At 35.3% G+C, this 14,880-nt stretch overlaps 1 protein-coding gene across 1 annotated transcript in view; it reads left to right on the top strand.

The window, feature by feature from the left end:
* Positions 1-12,915, top strand: part of TUT7 (terminal uridylyl transferase 7) — a gene marked incomplete at both ends in the record, with an annotated part of 28,825 nt that extends 15,910 nt beyond the window's left edge. The window contains 16 exons of the mRNA XM_079548522.1: positions 105-255; positions 914-1,000; positions 2,151-2,251; positions 2,772-2,829; positions 3,539-3,642; positions 4,693-4,782; positions 4,873-4,986; positions 5,094-5,171; positions 5,733-5,910; positions 7,115-7,162; positions 7,269-7,360; positions 7,813-7,928; positions 9,372-9,694; positions 11,379-11,452; positions 11,608-11,675; positions 12,852-12,915. Of these exons, the coding sequence (XP_079404648.1) occupies positions 105-255; positions 914-1,000; positions 2,151-2,251; positions 2,772-2,829; positions 3,539-3,642; positions 4,693-4,782; positions 4,873-4,986; positions 5,094-5,171; positions 5,733-5,910; positions 7,115-7,162; positions 7,269-7,360; positions 7,813-7,928; positions 9,372-9,694; positions 11,379-11,452; positions 11,608-11,675; positions 12,852-12,915 (1,746 nt within the window). The remainder of the gene's footprint in view (positions 1-104; positions 256-913; positions 1,001-2,150; positions 2,252-2,771; positions 2,830-3,538; positions 3,643-4,692; positions 4,783-4,872; positions 4,987-5,093; positions 5,172-5,732; positions 5,911-7,114; positions 7,163-7,268; positions 7,361-7,812; positions 7,929-9,371; positions 9,695-11,378; positions 11,453-11,607; positions 11,676-12,851) is intronic.
* Between the last annotated feature and the right edge of the window lie 1,965 nt (positions 12,916-14,880).

Here is a 14,880-nt window from a genome sequence, read left to right on the forward strand (position 1 = left end):
GTGCACATGTTGTTTATGTTCTCTGATCAGTTATATGAAAGTACTGTTCAACTTCGTTAAGGGGTTATGCTTTTTGAAACCAATTTTGCTTTCTGTTCATGCAGTCTCCTACAGTAGTGTGTAGCTTGTGCAAACGGGAAGGTCACTTAAAACGAGATTGTCCAGAAGACTTCAAGAAAATTGAGCTGGACCCACTGCCACCTCTGACACCCAAGTTTTCAGTTATTCTAGATCAAGTTTGTGTCCAGTGTTACCGTAAGTTTTTCTCCTTTACATGCTGTTATGGGGAAGAAAAAAAGAAAAACAACTGCAAAAATCAATGACATAACCAGAAGCTATTATTATAAAGGTGTCTAGTTTATTTGCTGCACTGGCTACAGTATGACTGTACTTTATAAGATTTGTAAGAATACGGTAGGACTGTGTCTCGAGTTTATATCTTGAGAAATAAAAAATATTTAGGTTTGCCTCTGTGGCAATGGCTGTCTGACAACTAGTTTAGGAATCTTAATATAAATCTAAGAGTTTGTTTTGTGGTGGAGTGTTTCGACTGGTGCTTTTACATTAAAAATTCAAGTAACGATTCTCAACAAGACTTCAGTGTTCTTGAAAAATTCGAATCAGAATACTGTTTTATAACACTTCTCCACTTTTGTTCTTTTCAGAGTGGCCCAACTTTCTTCCTTTCTCTCTCGCCATTTCTGACCAGACAAAATGCATTATTTGTCTAATTAATGTTTTTCTTTGAACAGGTATTTCCCTTCTACTTCATCCTTGTTATCGTTCCCTCACATTTGAATCTTCTGCTTTTCTCTCCCCCTTACTATGCTCCCCTCCCTTTTTCATTTCAGTCTTTGTTGTTGACTCTTTACAGATCAGTTTACCTTAACTGTTTGTTTGTTCATTTTTAAAGAGGATTTTGCTCCAAATATTATAGAGGATCAGGCTCGGGAACATATAAGACAAAACCTGGAAAACTTCATTAGACTGGAATTCCCAGGTGATTAAGTTCTGCCTTTATATTCATGCTTTGATGTGTTCATATTTAAGTGTTTTCCAAGAAAACATGTCAAGTCAGCATAATAAACATTTTAGTTTTGAGCATTTGATCTGTATTGTTGTTTTTTGTATATCTTCTGTTACAATGGTCATATTATTAACATATCTTAATGTCTCAATTTTGTGTATGATGCCCTGGACTTTCTTCCTATTGATATGAATTTTACTTCTTTTAGCAAAGAAGAAAGACTTGAAAACTAGGTTAGTTGTGTGGTTTGTTTGCTTAAAGAGACTAAGAAAAGCAATAGCCTCCCCATAGATTTTATTTTAACCCTTCTGTGACTTTATCATACATAAGAATGCATCTGTACAAAGGAACAAGGGCAAGTTAAAGAGAAAATAAGAGCAGTAGGACAGTTTCAAGATAGCTGTTTTAGCTTCATTCATTAACCAGGCTTCTCATTATATCTTCTTTTTTTTTAAAAAAAAAAAAAAAAAAGCTTTTTTGTTTTTAAGAATTCTGGTAGGAGTCTTGATTCCAAGGTTAAAGAACAATTTTTCAGTTTACATGCATGTTTCTGTGTTTTCATCACTACTCTCTTTATACTTACCAAGACATGGAAAACTTGGTAATGCCTCAAAGTTTGTCTGTCTGTCTATATGTATGTGCACTTGCATACATGCATTAGTCTATATGTTTGCATATATATATTTCTTTAAATTTCTTACAGGGACAAAAGCATTTGATCCATACTGTTCCTGCTACAGATTATCGGCTTTGAAATATTTTTAAATTTTGGCTTTTTCTCGGATCTTGGCTGTATGAAACTGTTGTTTTCTTTCTGGATTCTTTTATATGTAGGACTTGGACTTCAGAGGTGCCTTATCTCAAAGATCTCTTGTAGAAAGCAATCCTATTTTAATCTGGTTTCAGTCCTGGCCCGAATGCTTAACTTGGGAACACCAAATTTGCTTCTGTCAGGCTTCTCACTTTAGCTAATAAAAGCAGAGATCATTTTGAATTTGATAGGAACTAAGTTTTAAAGTAACATAAAAATCACTAGTGTTTTCATGCCTGTATTAAAAAGCATGCAGTGGTTTCAAGCTTTTGTTTGTTAACATGTGACTATAACCCATCACATCTCTTACAGGAACGAAGCTGAATTTGTTTGGCTCCTCAAAAAATGGCTTTGGTTTCAAACAAAGTGATCTTGATATCTGTATGACGATGGATGGGTTGGAAACTGCTGAGGTAGTTTGACAAGATTTTTTTTCCAGTGAATGCAAACTTTGTGCTGTATGTATGTTGTAGCCATATGAAAGCTTTTCAGATAGAGGAAAACACAAGTAGGTGTGACAAAAGAAGGTGGCGTTACCTTTTTTTGTTATTGATCTGTGCATGTGTTTAAGAACCTCAGTTCTTCATAAACAGTTTTCTTCTGAATTAGGGTGCTAGCATAATTTCTAGTATTAGCTGTGCAGATAAATAACATTTTTTGTAGCACGAACAACGATGAGTGGGAAGCAGTGGAACATGAAATGAGTCTTTCATGTATAAAACAGAACTTTTAAAAAGCCTGTGTTGAGGTACTGTCTGTCTAGTGCTGAGGTTACAAGTGCTATTTTGAAACAATTTCTGGTGTATACCTAATTGTTTTATATGAAACCCAGTTACGTAACTTTAAACTTAAATGGCAACTAATAAAAGATTTGTTTGAAACACTTGTAGCAGGTATTATTTGAGTTTTGACTTTTTTTTCTTACTGTCTTAGGGACTTGATTGTATCAAAATTATTGAAGATTTAGCAAAAGTTCTCAAGAAACAGTCAGGTAATTAAACATTGAAATAAGTTATTCTGTTTATGACTTCAGTTGATACGTGAAAATTTTGGGCCCTGTAGATGGAAAGTCATGAAATTGTTGTATGAGTTTAATATTGATAACTAAGAGATTATGTTGTGGACTTTTGTATTTATTTGTATGTGTAGGTTTCTGAGTTATAATATTATAAAACTGCAACTGAATTGGGCAGAGTGTAGATTCATAGCCTTAATGTGTAAAAATGAGCCTTAAGTTGAAGGTTGAGGCTTCATGTTAGTAGCTGTATTGTATTTGTGCAGTTAGTGCCTAGTAATGTAATGATAAAAGGTAGCCTAATACAAGCTTGAAGTAGTCCTGCTTGATCTACAAGAGAAACAATTTTACAGTGCTTGTGTTGGTTTATCTCGCATGACTTTAACATAGAGTGAATCGTAAACAACCTCCTAAGTTTATTTTGCTGTTACATTTGGACTAATCTTTGTTTTATTGAGGGGGGAGGGCATAACTGTATTTGTATATGTAATATGTAGTATTCATAATTCAAAGTGTTTGACAAATGCCTGAAGTCATTTAATAATCATGTATTACTGATACAATTTTGATATCAACTAAGATTTTGTTGTGTAGCATTCTTACTACAGTTTGGGATTAGTTGGAGAGTATTCCATACTGTTATGACTGTATTGTAGACATTTAGTAATGAAATATTTCCTCCTAGGTCTACGAAATGTCTTGCCTATAACAACTGCTAAAGTCCCAATTGTCAAATTTTTCCATGTCAGAAGTGGTCTTGAAGTAGACATCAGTTTATATAACACTCTGGTAAGGTTATCTGGTTTTTAGCAATAAAATGCGGGGCTGCTTCTTGGGAATGAAATGATTGTTTTGTGTAGGTTCAATTATAAGTGATTCCAGTTCTACTCCAGTTTTAAATTTCCAAGCACAGATGAGTTATTTTTGACGTGGTGCAATCAATTGTGCAATCAAGACTTCAGTGTTAATACATCTGTAAGACAAGATAGTAGTTCTTCAGTAATGATAAGTGATAGTGTTTAATTCTTTCTGTGAAACAGACAATAATATAACTTCACTTTTCCCATCCCTCAATTCCCATCACAAGTCATACTTAGCTTTTGAGGCTTGGGATAGTAACAGGAATCCAGCTTGCCTGGACTAGAATACAACACAATTTAGAAAAAAGTCATTGGCCAAATATTTTAAAAAGAAGTATCATTTGTTTTTTTCCGATGTTTTGTACATCAATAGGCAGCTCCTTGCAGCATTGAAGGAAAGTGAGTTTTAGAGCCAAGCATTAAGCTTTCTGAAGCTTCTATATGAGTCTGAGGGGAGCCCAAGTAGAGAAGGATGCCTCAACTACAAAATCTAAAAGTGTGTACTTGAAGTTTTGCATCCCCATGGGTAATTTGATAGCTCTCACTTTTCTGGAATGAAATCTCTTAATTCAAGAATTAACCTCCTACCATATATTTTGAAAATGCAGTAATAGATGAATACTTCACTTTCTGAAGTAGTGTTCTGTGAATTCTGCTTTATAGCAACTCTGAGAAGCATGAGTTGTTTGTTAGCCTTTCAGTAGAGTAGTAGTGATAACCTCACTGTTGAATGTTTCCTTTCTCAATATACATTCTGCTATGCGGGGCTTAACTGTTGAGCTCACAGCTCTACAGGCTGTTAACACAAACTCAGTAAGTAAATTAAAATTGAAGAAGTATGCATGTGGACTCTGAATCTACAGTGCTCTGAATCATTCGCTGTCTTCTCTTGACTAAAAACATTTTATGTGTTTTCAGCTCATTCCCTCAACTTCTTCAGACCTCCTATATTTCATATATGGATTTCTTATTTTCATAGGCCTTGCATAATACAAGACTTCTTTCATCATATGCAGCCATTGATCCTCGAGTGAAATATCTGTGCTATACGATGAAAGTTTTTACAAAGGTGAGTTTTTCGGGCATTCAGGATGAGGTAGTACCTGCACCATGAGGTGATGATCATAAAAAAAAATGTAATTTATGTTCCTTTTTGTAGATGTGCGACATTGGAGATGCATCTCGTGGTAGCCTTTCTTCTTATGCATATACTCTTATGGTGCTTTATTTTCTTCAACAGAGAAATCCACCTGTCATCCCTGTTCTTCAAGAGGTACAGTATATCAATAAAGAAACCAGTACCTGTACACAGTATTGATCAGAAGAATGTTAGTGTTGGTCTTAAAGGCTTTTCTGTTGAATTTAATACTATGTTTTCAGATCTACAAAGAACCAAAAAAGCCTGAAATTTTAGTTGATGGTTGGAACGTTTATTTCTTTGATAAGATAGAAGAGTTGGTGAGTAAAAAACGAAAAAGAATTCATTTTAAGAAATGTTCTCAGACATGTTGATTGAACACAGTAGTGGAACTGAAGTAGCTATTGCTTTATAAATTGAAATGTGAACTTTTAAGAGCATGGTTCTATTCAACCCAGCAGTGCAAGCATCTGTACATTGAAAAAGAAGCAAACAAAAAAAATCCACTGCATAACCTGAAAAAAGTAGTTTTAAAATAAATTGCTTTCAGATGTTGATGATGATTAATCATTATGTGCATCACGTTACTGAGCAGAGAATTTCTTTTAAATATTAATTACGTTTATGGCCATAGTAGGTTAAACCTATTGAATAATTTTGAATTAAGTGAGCATTTACAGTGAATTAATAAAGGCAAAACCTGATGTTAAAAGTTCTGTTGAAGTTTAAAGACATGCTATTATAAAATCAATAATTGGGTTCTTAGTGGCAGTTTAGAAAGAAAGTATCCTGGAGTAACTGGATCGTGTTGGATTTGAAAGTTATTAAGTTATTCTCTCCAGTGTAAGTGTAGAAAATAAACATATTTCTGTCATTTTCAGCCAGTTGTTTGGCCTGACTTTGGCAAAAACACTGAATCTGTAGGGCAACTGTGGCTGGGACTTCTTCGTTTTTACACTGAAGACTTTGATTTTAAAGAGCATGTCATCTGCATTAGGAGAAAGAACCTGCTTACAACTTTCAAGAAGCAGTGGACATCCAAATACATTGTTATTGAAGGTAAAATCACATAGTGTACATCCCTATATGGAATTTCTTTAATGTCCACATGGAAAACTTGGTCATTCTGTGTTGGTTTATTTAGTTTTCTATTAATAGATTACAAGTTGCTATTTTGTTACGTTTTAAGTCTTCTTAAAATTCCCATTCATTTTCAGTGGAGCTAAAAATTATTCTTTTTCTTCCCACCTGCAAAAAAGCTGCAAAGCACAAATCATACTTGTGAGATTTTCCCACTAATAGTAAGGTTAGCAGAGTTCTTATTTGAATGACCAGTTTAATGTTGTACATGTATTACACTGTTAATGCTAAGATCTCTATTAGGAAAATGCAGTGATACATTTTAGAAATGTTCCATAAGTCATTTTCTGGGCCATGTGACTTTCACAGAAAGAACTACTGTCTTGCCCCACATACAACTTAAGCATATTCTTTTATAGAACCACAGAATATTCCGATTTGGAATGATAGGGATCACTGGCTCCAGAATGGACCTACCAGAATTCGAGCCCTATCTCTGAGAGCATTCTCCTTATGCTTCTTGAACTCTGGCAAGTTGGGGCCATGAGCATTGCCCTGGGGAGCAGATTCCAGGGTTTGACCACCCTCCAGTGAAGAACATTTTCCTTATCCCCAACCTGACCTTCTCCTGATGCAGTTCCATGCCGTTTCCTCAGGTCCTATTGCTGTCACCAGAGAGAAGAGATCATCATCTGCCCCTCTGCTCCCCTCATGAGGAAGCTGTAGGTCGCCATGAGGCCTCTCTTTTGTCTCTTCTTCTCCAGACTGAGGAATCGAAGGGACCTTTGTCACTTCTCATACACTTTGCCCACCAGGCCGTTCATCACCTTTATAGCTCTCCTTTTGACATTCCCTTGTAGCTTTATGTTCTTATATTGCAGTGCACAAACCTGCACACAGTGCTCGAGGTGATGCTGCAAAAGTACAGAGCAGAGTGGAACAATTCCTTCCCTTGACTGTCAATCTATACTGTGCCTAATGCGCTTGGGGCTGCTTCATTCACTTTTCATCTCACTAACGTGATCCTTTGTCCATGAAGTTAATTTATTTTCCAGAAATTCACAAACAGTTTAATTTTAGTGCATTAATTCTGTTTTCAAAACAGTTGTCTTGGGTTGTTTGTGTGTGTATGTGTGTATATATGTGCATATAAATATTTATATCTCTAATGCTTTCCATACAGACCCCTTCGATTTGAACCACAATCTTGGAGCTGGATTATCAAGAAAAAGTAAGTTTCCTGTTGAAAAACTTGGATATTAAGTGACAATTCTTGTTTTACTGGCTTGTTTGATGTTCACATGATGTTTTCTCTTTTTTTGTGTGTGTTTCCCTAGTGACAAACTTTATAATGAAAGCTTTTATAAACGGCAGAAGAGTATTTGGTACTCCTGTAAAAATATTTCCTAAAGAATATCCATCAAAAATGGTAAGCTGCTCCTAAGGGCATCATATGCATGTTTTTCATTGTGTAACTCCCTTTTAAGAACATGGTTATGGTCTATTAATGCTTTTGTTAATTTCAGCAGTGCTCTTATAAATCCTTGAACTGTTATTACTGAGTACTTTTTTTCATATTGTTTGCCTATAAAATGTGGGGGCATACAAAATACTGATCAAGGGAGATATTCATTATGTAGGCTTTTAGACAGTTCAGCCTCCTTCAGAAAAGCTTAGGGTTTTTTAAGACTGGTTTAAGAAAGAATGTTGCACACCTGGTAGTCAGCCGGCTGCCTGTGGGGAAGAGGAAGCAGTGGATGATTTTATCTCGTTAGATCTGTCAGAACTGTACATAAGCAAAATTTCAACAACTTACTTATCTGTTTTGACTGCCCAGTGTATGAACTTGTAATTTATATGCATCATTTTTTTTTTTTCCAGGAGTACTTCTTTGATCCAGAGGTACTGACAGAAGGAGAATTGGCACCAAATGATAGATGCTGCAGAATTTGTGGTAAAATTGGCCATTTCATGAAAGATTGTCCCATGAGAAGAAAGTGAGTATAGTTTTGGGATCTCTGTGATATATTTCCTTAGAAGGAAGATTAGAATAGGGATGCTAAAGCTGTGCATTCACAGCTATATTCCATACAGCATTCCATAGAGCAGAAATCAATGAAATTCTGCATTTATGAAAATAAGTGGTATAAGACTGATATTTCTTCAGTCCTTTGTCCAGCCATTGCAATAGGAGATGCTCTTTATGACAGGTACACTAGTTGGCTGTCTTCTGGGGATCTCTTCTCTTGCATTCATGTGGTTTCATAAGCACTACATAGGAGGATTAATGAGTATTGATAATGCCTGGATGAGATTTGAAGTCACGGTTGTGTTCATCTTGTAGCTTCTTGCCAAATTAGTGTCTGTGCCCTTTTTAGTAATTGCTCCTTCATTTTACCTGCCTTTCTCTGTACTTTCTGTAACTGTACTACCTCCTTCTTAAAGTATTCACATTAGACTAACACAAAGTACATAGCTGGAGGCACGCCATAGTTTTACTCAGCACAAAAAAAAAGTCCTTTCTGTACTGTTCTTGATATGTTACCTGATGGTGCAGATATTCTGGTAAACTTCTTGGCTACTACTTTAGTCAGTTTTTCTTGTTTTCTTGTTTGTATTGGGGTGGGGATTTTGTTTGTTGGGTTTTTTTTTTATAGTAATTCTTTAAAATGATTCCAAGATAATTCAGATCTATTTTTAGGTCTAATTGCCAGCTTTCCTTTGTATATTATATAGCCATGCTCTAGATTATTCTTGCCAGGATGCATTATTTACAATTTATCTATGGTGAAGTTTGTCTGCTATCATTTTGTCAGTTTATTCCGTTTTGTGAGTTTGAAGAAGTTTTCTTGTCATTAGTGCTGCATCTGACTGAGCAAAGGAGTCTGTTATCATCATCAGACACTGATTGTTCCTTCTCCAGTTCATAAATAAACAAGTAAAATGAAACCAGATCAGTAATGGCACCCAGGTCCTCACTGATACATCTTTAAGTCACTTTGAATGCTAGAAGCATCTTCCTTTATACGTGATTTGTAGAGAGAGTGAATATATGCCATTTTGGAAGAAAGGTAGATTTCTCCTGGAATGGTACAAGAAGTAGAACGAGAGCTCTATTTTTATGTGCTAGTATTTAATTTGGTGTCCTTTTTCTTCCACTGTCATTGCAGCTCCAGCAACAAGATCTTCACATTGATGCATTCGTATTTTAGAGGGGAAAAAAAAATAGAATTTCAGCTGTATTGTAATCAAATCGTGAAGTTAATAATATATATATCATAACAGTGTAGAACTGTTTCTTAAAAGAGCCAAAGGCATTTAACTTTATTTAACCCACTGAAGAAATACATGGAGTCCATTTATAGGCTATATGCAGTGTTTGTGTTTTTATCTTTAATGTATATAAGACATATGAAATCTGCAGCCTTTTCCTCTTGCAGACTGAGGCGACGACGTGATTATGAAGATAGTAAAAACCAGAGGTACACAGAAAACAAAGAGAAAAGCAAAGAGGACAAAGAAATACAGAACAGAACAACAGAAAAAGAAAGCTCTGTCAAGGAGGGGAAATTGCATCTATTTACACCTCAGAAGAGCAAAGTAGCAAGGGGAGTAGTGGAAACTGGAAAAGAACGGTCTCCCAGGCAATCAGCAGAGAAGTGGAAGCGACAAGAAGACAGAGAGTTAAAAGAAAAACGTTGTTTTATCTGTGGAAGAGAAGGTCACATTAAAAAGGAATGCCCACAGTATAAGGTAGCTGCAGGTATGAAACTGACCAAGCTGAGTAGTTTAAGCAGAACTTATGGTTACAAAGTTCATTAACGGCTAAATATTTTCCTTTGAATGGCATTCACATAAATGCCAACTTTTTAAAAATAGAGTCAGACATGATCAGTTTCCCCTTTACTTTCACCTATCTTTCAAAACTGTTGTGTCCTGAGAATTGAGATGGTTTCTCTTAGCAGGCCAGGAGGTAACAGTAGAAAGTGGAGAGTGCCTGCTGTGTTGAAATTGCTTCTGTTGTCTTCACTGCTAAAGTTGGCTAATGTTTCAATATACAGCTTCTATTTCAGCACCTGGTAATAGCAGTAAAAGCTTATAGCTCCTTCCCATCATGTAAAATAGACCTCTTTCATAAGGACCTCAAGATCACTGAAAATAAATTGCTCAGATAAAATATTTTGAATGGGAAGAAATAAAGAATGTCCTTCCTAACTCAGTAATATGGTTGATAAAATAATCTGCCTTATTTTTCTTAGAGTTATTTTGCAACTTTGAGTTAAATAAAATTTAAAAAAAAACACGTGAAACTACAGTAATTGCCTGAAGATAGAACTTGACTGACAGACTTGAAAACAGTGAACTGCTAAGCAGTATCTAAGTCATCCTTCACATTAGACAGATCTCTAGTCATCTTTATTGTAGGAAAATCACTCTAATAAGAATGCAACTTCTTGGCATGGTGCATGGTACTTTCAGCTAGCTTACAAACGAACACAGTATTACAGTTTCCCCCTAAGTAAATCTAGAAGCATTTATATACACACTACAGAAAAAAGCTGTACAGTTTGCTCATTACTTGACATCTCAAAATAAAGTACAGGAATCCTTTGCATACACAGTTTCAAATAATCTCTACTAGAAAAATGTTCTTTCTGGCTCAGATAAGGAAACTCTTTTAGCCAGATGTTTTTGATAGAATAAGGCATAAAGTTGCACTACCAGAATTCTGGAAGCAGTAAGAAAATGGTTGCAAATGTGCTCAGAATTTTAAGGATATTTGCCTTAATTGATTACTAATAGAATTGGGTGGATGAAAAAGATGTTTATAAAGTGAAGCCACATTTTATTAGGCTTTTGAGAGTTTGAAGATGCATGTCAAGTCTAAACTTAACTTTTGAATTTATCTTTGAGCATTTTTTGCTAAGATTATATTTGCCATCATAATGAGTTTGCTGAGTTGAAAAGGAATATACTTGACTGTTTTGTGGTTGCTGGGGGGAATTATGGGTATTTTGGAAATCAATATATTTGTAGAGAAGGAGAATTGATCCAGGATGGACTTTTTTGCTTGTCTGGTGCCTGAAGTGTTCTCTATAGTTCTCTGGGCCCAAGAGGTTTTGTGACTTACTGTGCTTACACAAGCACTTTGTGAGACTTTGGTCAATTCACTTAACCCAATATTATCATTCATTTTCTGAAGGTTCCAGTCTCCTTGTGTAGGTTTGGGAATCGGGGTTTCTAGCTTAAATACTTAACTATGGATGCATCTCATTTCATTGTGCCCATTTTTCTATATTATATAAAGGCGGAAAACAGAAATGTCTTAAGTTCTCTGTGCTATGAAGGTAGAATGCAAGTATCTTTCTAGTTTTTGTACCTTAGGATATCTGAGATGAAAAGTAGTTTCAAAATAGTAAGTCTTTGCTATATTACAACTTTTTCAGGAGGTTCAAAACCAGAAATGTTGTGTGGATCCCCTTTACCTCCAACTGCCAAACATGCTGGTCGATTAAATCAGGTAAATGTTAAGTGCTCTTCTTCCTGGATCTCTTTAAATATTCTGAAACCCTTGTAAAGGAACTTAAAGCTATTCTTACTTAAGCTTTCAAGGAGAACATGTGTAATATGTAATTCAGTTTTGTAGGTTCATCAGTATATATGTGTTGTTTATAGGGAATGGTTACACATGAAGAAAAAAAGAAACAAAAAGGAAAAGTACTTTTGAGTCCCCAGACAGGTTTGTATCTCTTTCTTTCAATTCAGAAATACAGTGTGAAAGCATGCGTTTTCACCTTACTTTCTCAGTCCGTATGGAAACTCTGCCTAACTTGCTGAACGCAGCAGCAGTCTGAATAGGTTGCCAGATAATTCTGAAACCACCTTTTCTTTCTTTTTTTTTTTTTTTAAGCTGGAAAAGCGCATTTTTTTATTCGTGTTTTGGGAACAAAACTTATAAGGCATGTCAATTCTGTCAGCCATTTGTTCTTTATTTAACTCTGATAGATTTATTTTGCAGAAGGATCTGGTGTTTTATCAATCTCTCTCTTCTCTCCCTCTGTTTTGGCATACATGGGGTTCTGTGTTTCTCTTCAGGAGCAACATGTGGAGCACTTTCTTGTGAGGCTTCCTCAGAATAATCATCTAGAATTCCACATGATCAGCTAACTTAAGAGAGACTATGAAAGCACATCCTTTGATCTGTCAAAATGCGAGAAAGTTAAAATTACACTTACAAGTAGCAGACAGACGATGACATAAAGGCCTTTGTATACGCTCTCTGGATCAGAAACATTTTGTGCACTGTGTTAGATGCATGGTTGCCACTGCAGCTTCCTTACAGAAATTTCACACATTTAACTTGTTAACTGTCACAATGAAGATTTTCCAAGTAACTGTTTTTTTGTTTTTTAATTACTTTGAGTTTTGTGTGCAAGTGCAAACCATTTAGCAGCTTGGGTTTTTCCATGGAATACATAGATCCCTTCTGGGGCATCTGAAGGGAGATTTGAGAAGTCTTTGCAAACTGCTATTAAATATCTCTGTAGGTTTTCAGTTTTATGTGGGGTGGGGAAAAAAGTCATTGCAAGACTTCTTTGAAGCTGAGTTTGGGACATTAAAAAAAAAAAAAAGCAGTTTGTCCCCAGGCATTTAATTGGAAAAAAAGTAATCTTTTCTGTATTACAATATTTCCTACTGTCCTCTAGCAGCTGATATTATAAAGTTGATCTTGTGTGCTTTCGTTGCAGTTCAACTTAACAGTAATTTCTTCTTGTTTTACTTTTGTTTGTTTGTTTGTTTCTGTCTATGGTGGTGGTAGTGGTGGTTATTGGGTTGGGATTTCTTTGTGTTTTGTTTTGATTTGTAACCTTTAAGCTTTTAAAGTGTGATGCTTTTTTTCCCCCCCTGATCTCAGGCAGCCTTTCCAATAGATATATGACTCAGGGAAAAGCCTCACAGAAGAGGACCCAGCAAGAATCATGAGGGATATGAAGCACTGTTAAATTGCAATACAGTTGCAATTTACTTCATTCTTATACTTAAAAACTTACTTTGGCTAAAGCATCTGGATTCACAGGACAGCAGCATAAATAATCTTCAACTTAAAACACCCATGTTTCTTTAACCTTACTTTAGATTGCTAATAAAGGATTTTAATATGGTGTCATACCATAGACCCCTTGCTCCTAAATAGATTGTCTGAGCATTTTAATAGAAAGCCATGATGTTTTGTATTTGTTTACTAGGTAAATCATATAGACAAATGCAGGTACTGAAAATGGACCAAGGTTTTGTCATTCAGCCTGAGCATTTTAAAATGCACTAAAATTGTTGCAGGCCAAATAAATGTATTTTCTTCAAAATATGATTTTTTTTTGAAGGAGCAAATATTATTTATATATGTTGATTGTTAATGAATATTTGTGTAAAAGTGTTTGAAACGCTTGTAGACTGTGCTTGCAAACAGGTTTTTGTGGTGTTTTTATTTTCCCCGTCTAGAGGACTGAAAACACGGGCACTAGTAAACATATGTTAAAGCTGTCTCTGCAGTAAAGCAGTACCAGTGAGATTTTTAGTTTTTTGCCCCTTCTTTGATTTTATGAAATTTAATTTGCTGCTGTGCTTGTGTACAAGGAAGGAGAAGAGAGGAAAAAAAAAAAGGAAAAAAAAAAAAAGAAAAAGAGACAACTAAGAAACAGGTCAGTCCTGTTTGATGCTGCTAAGAATCTTTTTCATTATCTTGGGGATACAGACATAACTGCTTTATGGAATAGAGAAATGGTATATGGCATCTGGGGAAAACACATGTGCATTTTCATAAAATGTGAATGGGATCCTTGGACCAGCCAAGAATTTAAGTAGGTTTATCAACTTGAGCTTTACTTGAAGTCCTTCCAGAGCTGGTAGTGTACTCTGTCTTGTTCAGGAAATAATTACATGGTAAAATTGAAACCACTGTTATTTATGACTTTGAAATAAATAAATAAAATCAAAATCCAGAATTACGTTTCTGTATTTCTTCTTAAGTTGTAGCTTTCAGTATTCCTGACTTAAATGTGGAATGAATCATTAATTTATTGGAATGATCTGTATTATAAAATGCTATGCTTTTTTTTTTTTTCCTTCACCTGTTTTTCGCTAAAGGTGAAGGTTAGAATTTCCAAAGTGACCTTAGGAAGCTAACTCCTTTTTTTTTTTTCTTCATCAACATGAAGCCAGCTATCTTTATATTTCTAGATGTTTTATCTTTCTCCCAAAAGATGTTGTTTTTCTTTACTTATTTTCAATCTTAGCCAGCTTCATAAATGGAAAACCATTCCAATTTTGTTCTCTATAGCACGTTATTCATATAATTTTAAGCATTTTTTTTCCCTAAGATTTTCTTCTATACTTCCACATTCATACCCAGAAAATTCACATGCAGGACATTTGTATGCCTCATATATATTTTATTTAGCCTTCTGTTCTGTTGATGAGAACAAAATGTATACACCTCTAAGAGACTACAGCATAATGTCATAGATAGAAGATATTTTTAAAACTAAATAAATCACATTTATGCTACTCAGCACCTTCGCATTGAGATATTTTTTAGTTTTATAGTGAAGCTTTCAAGTGTGAGATTTCTGAAGTCAGTTCTAAATCCTACAGATTACACTTCCAACCTCCAACTCACTCTGAAAATACCTCTTACTTCTGTGGAAACTACAGCAAAGAGTACATTAGCACTGTTTGATAGAGCAAATTCTCAGCTATAAAACACTTCTGTCAAAAGTCATTGTCATTAGCTGTGCATTTTCATTGGCAAGCAGGGTTTTGTCGCCTCGCTCATAAAGATGTGCACCAGCAAAGGTGGCCTGCTGTTGTCACTGCTGAAATACACCGCATGCTTCACCGTGCTCACTTCCACTGCCTGGTCTCCATAAACATTCAGCAAGCACTGCTGAA

Source organism: Tetrao urogallus, assembly GCF_951394365.1.
Source record: "Tetrao urogallus genome assembly, chromosome: Z".
NCBI lineage: Eukaryota > Metazoa > Chordata > Aves > Galliformes > Phasianidae > Tetrao > Tetrao urogallus.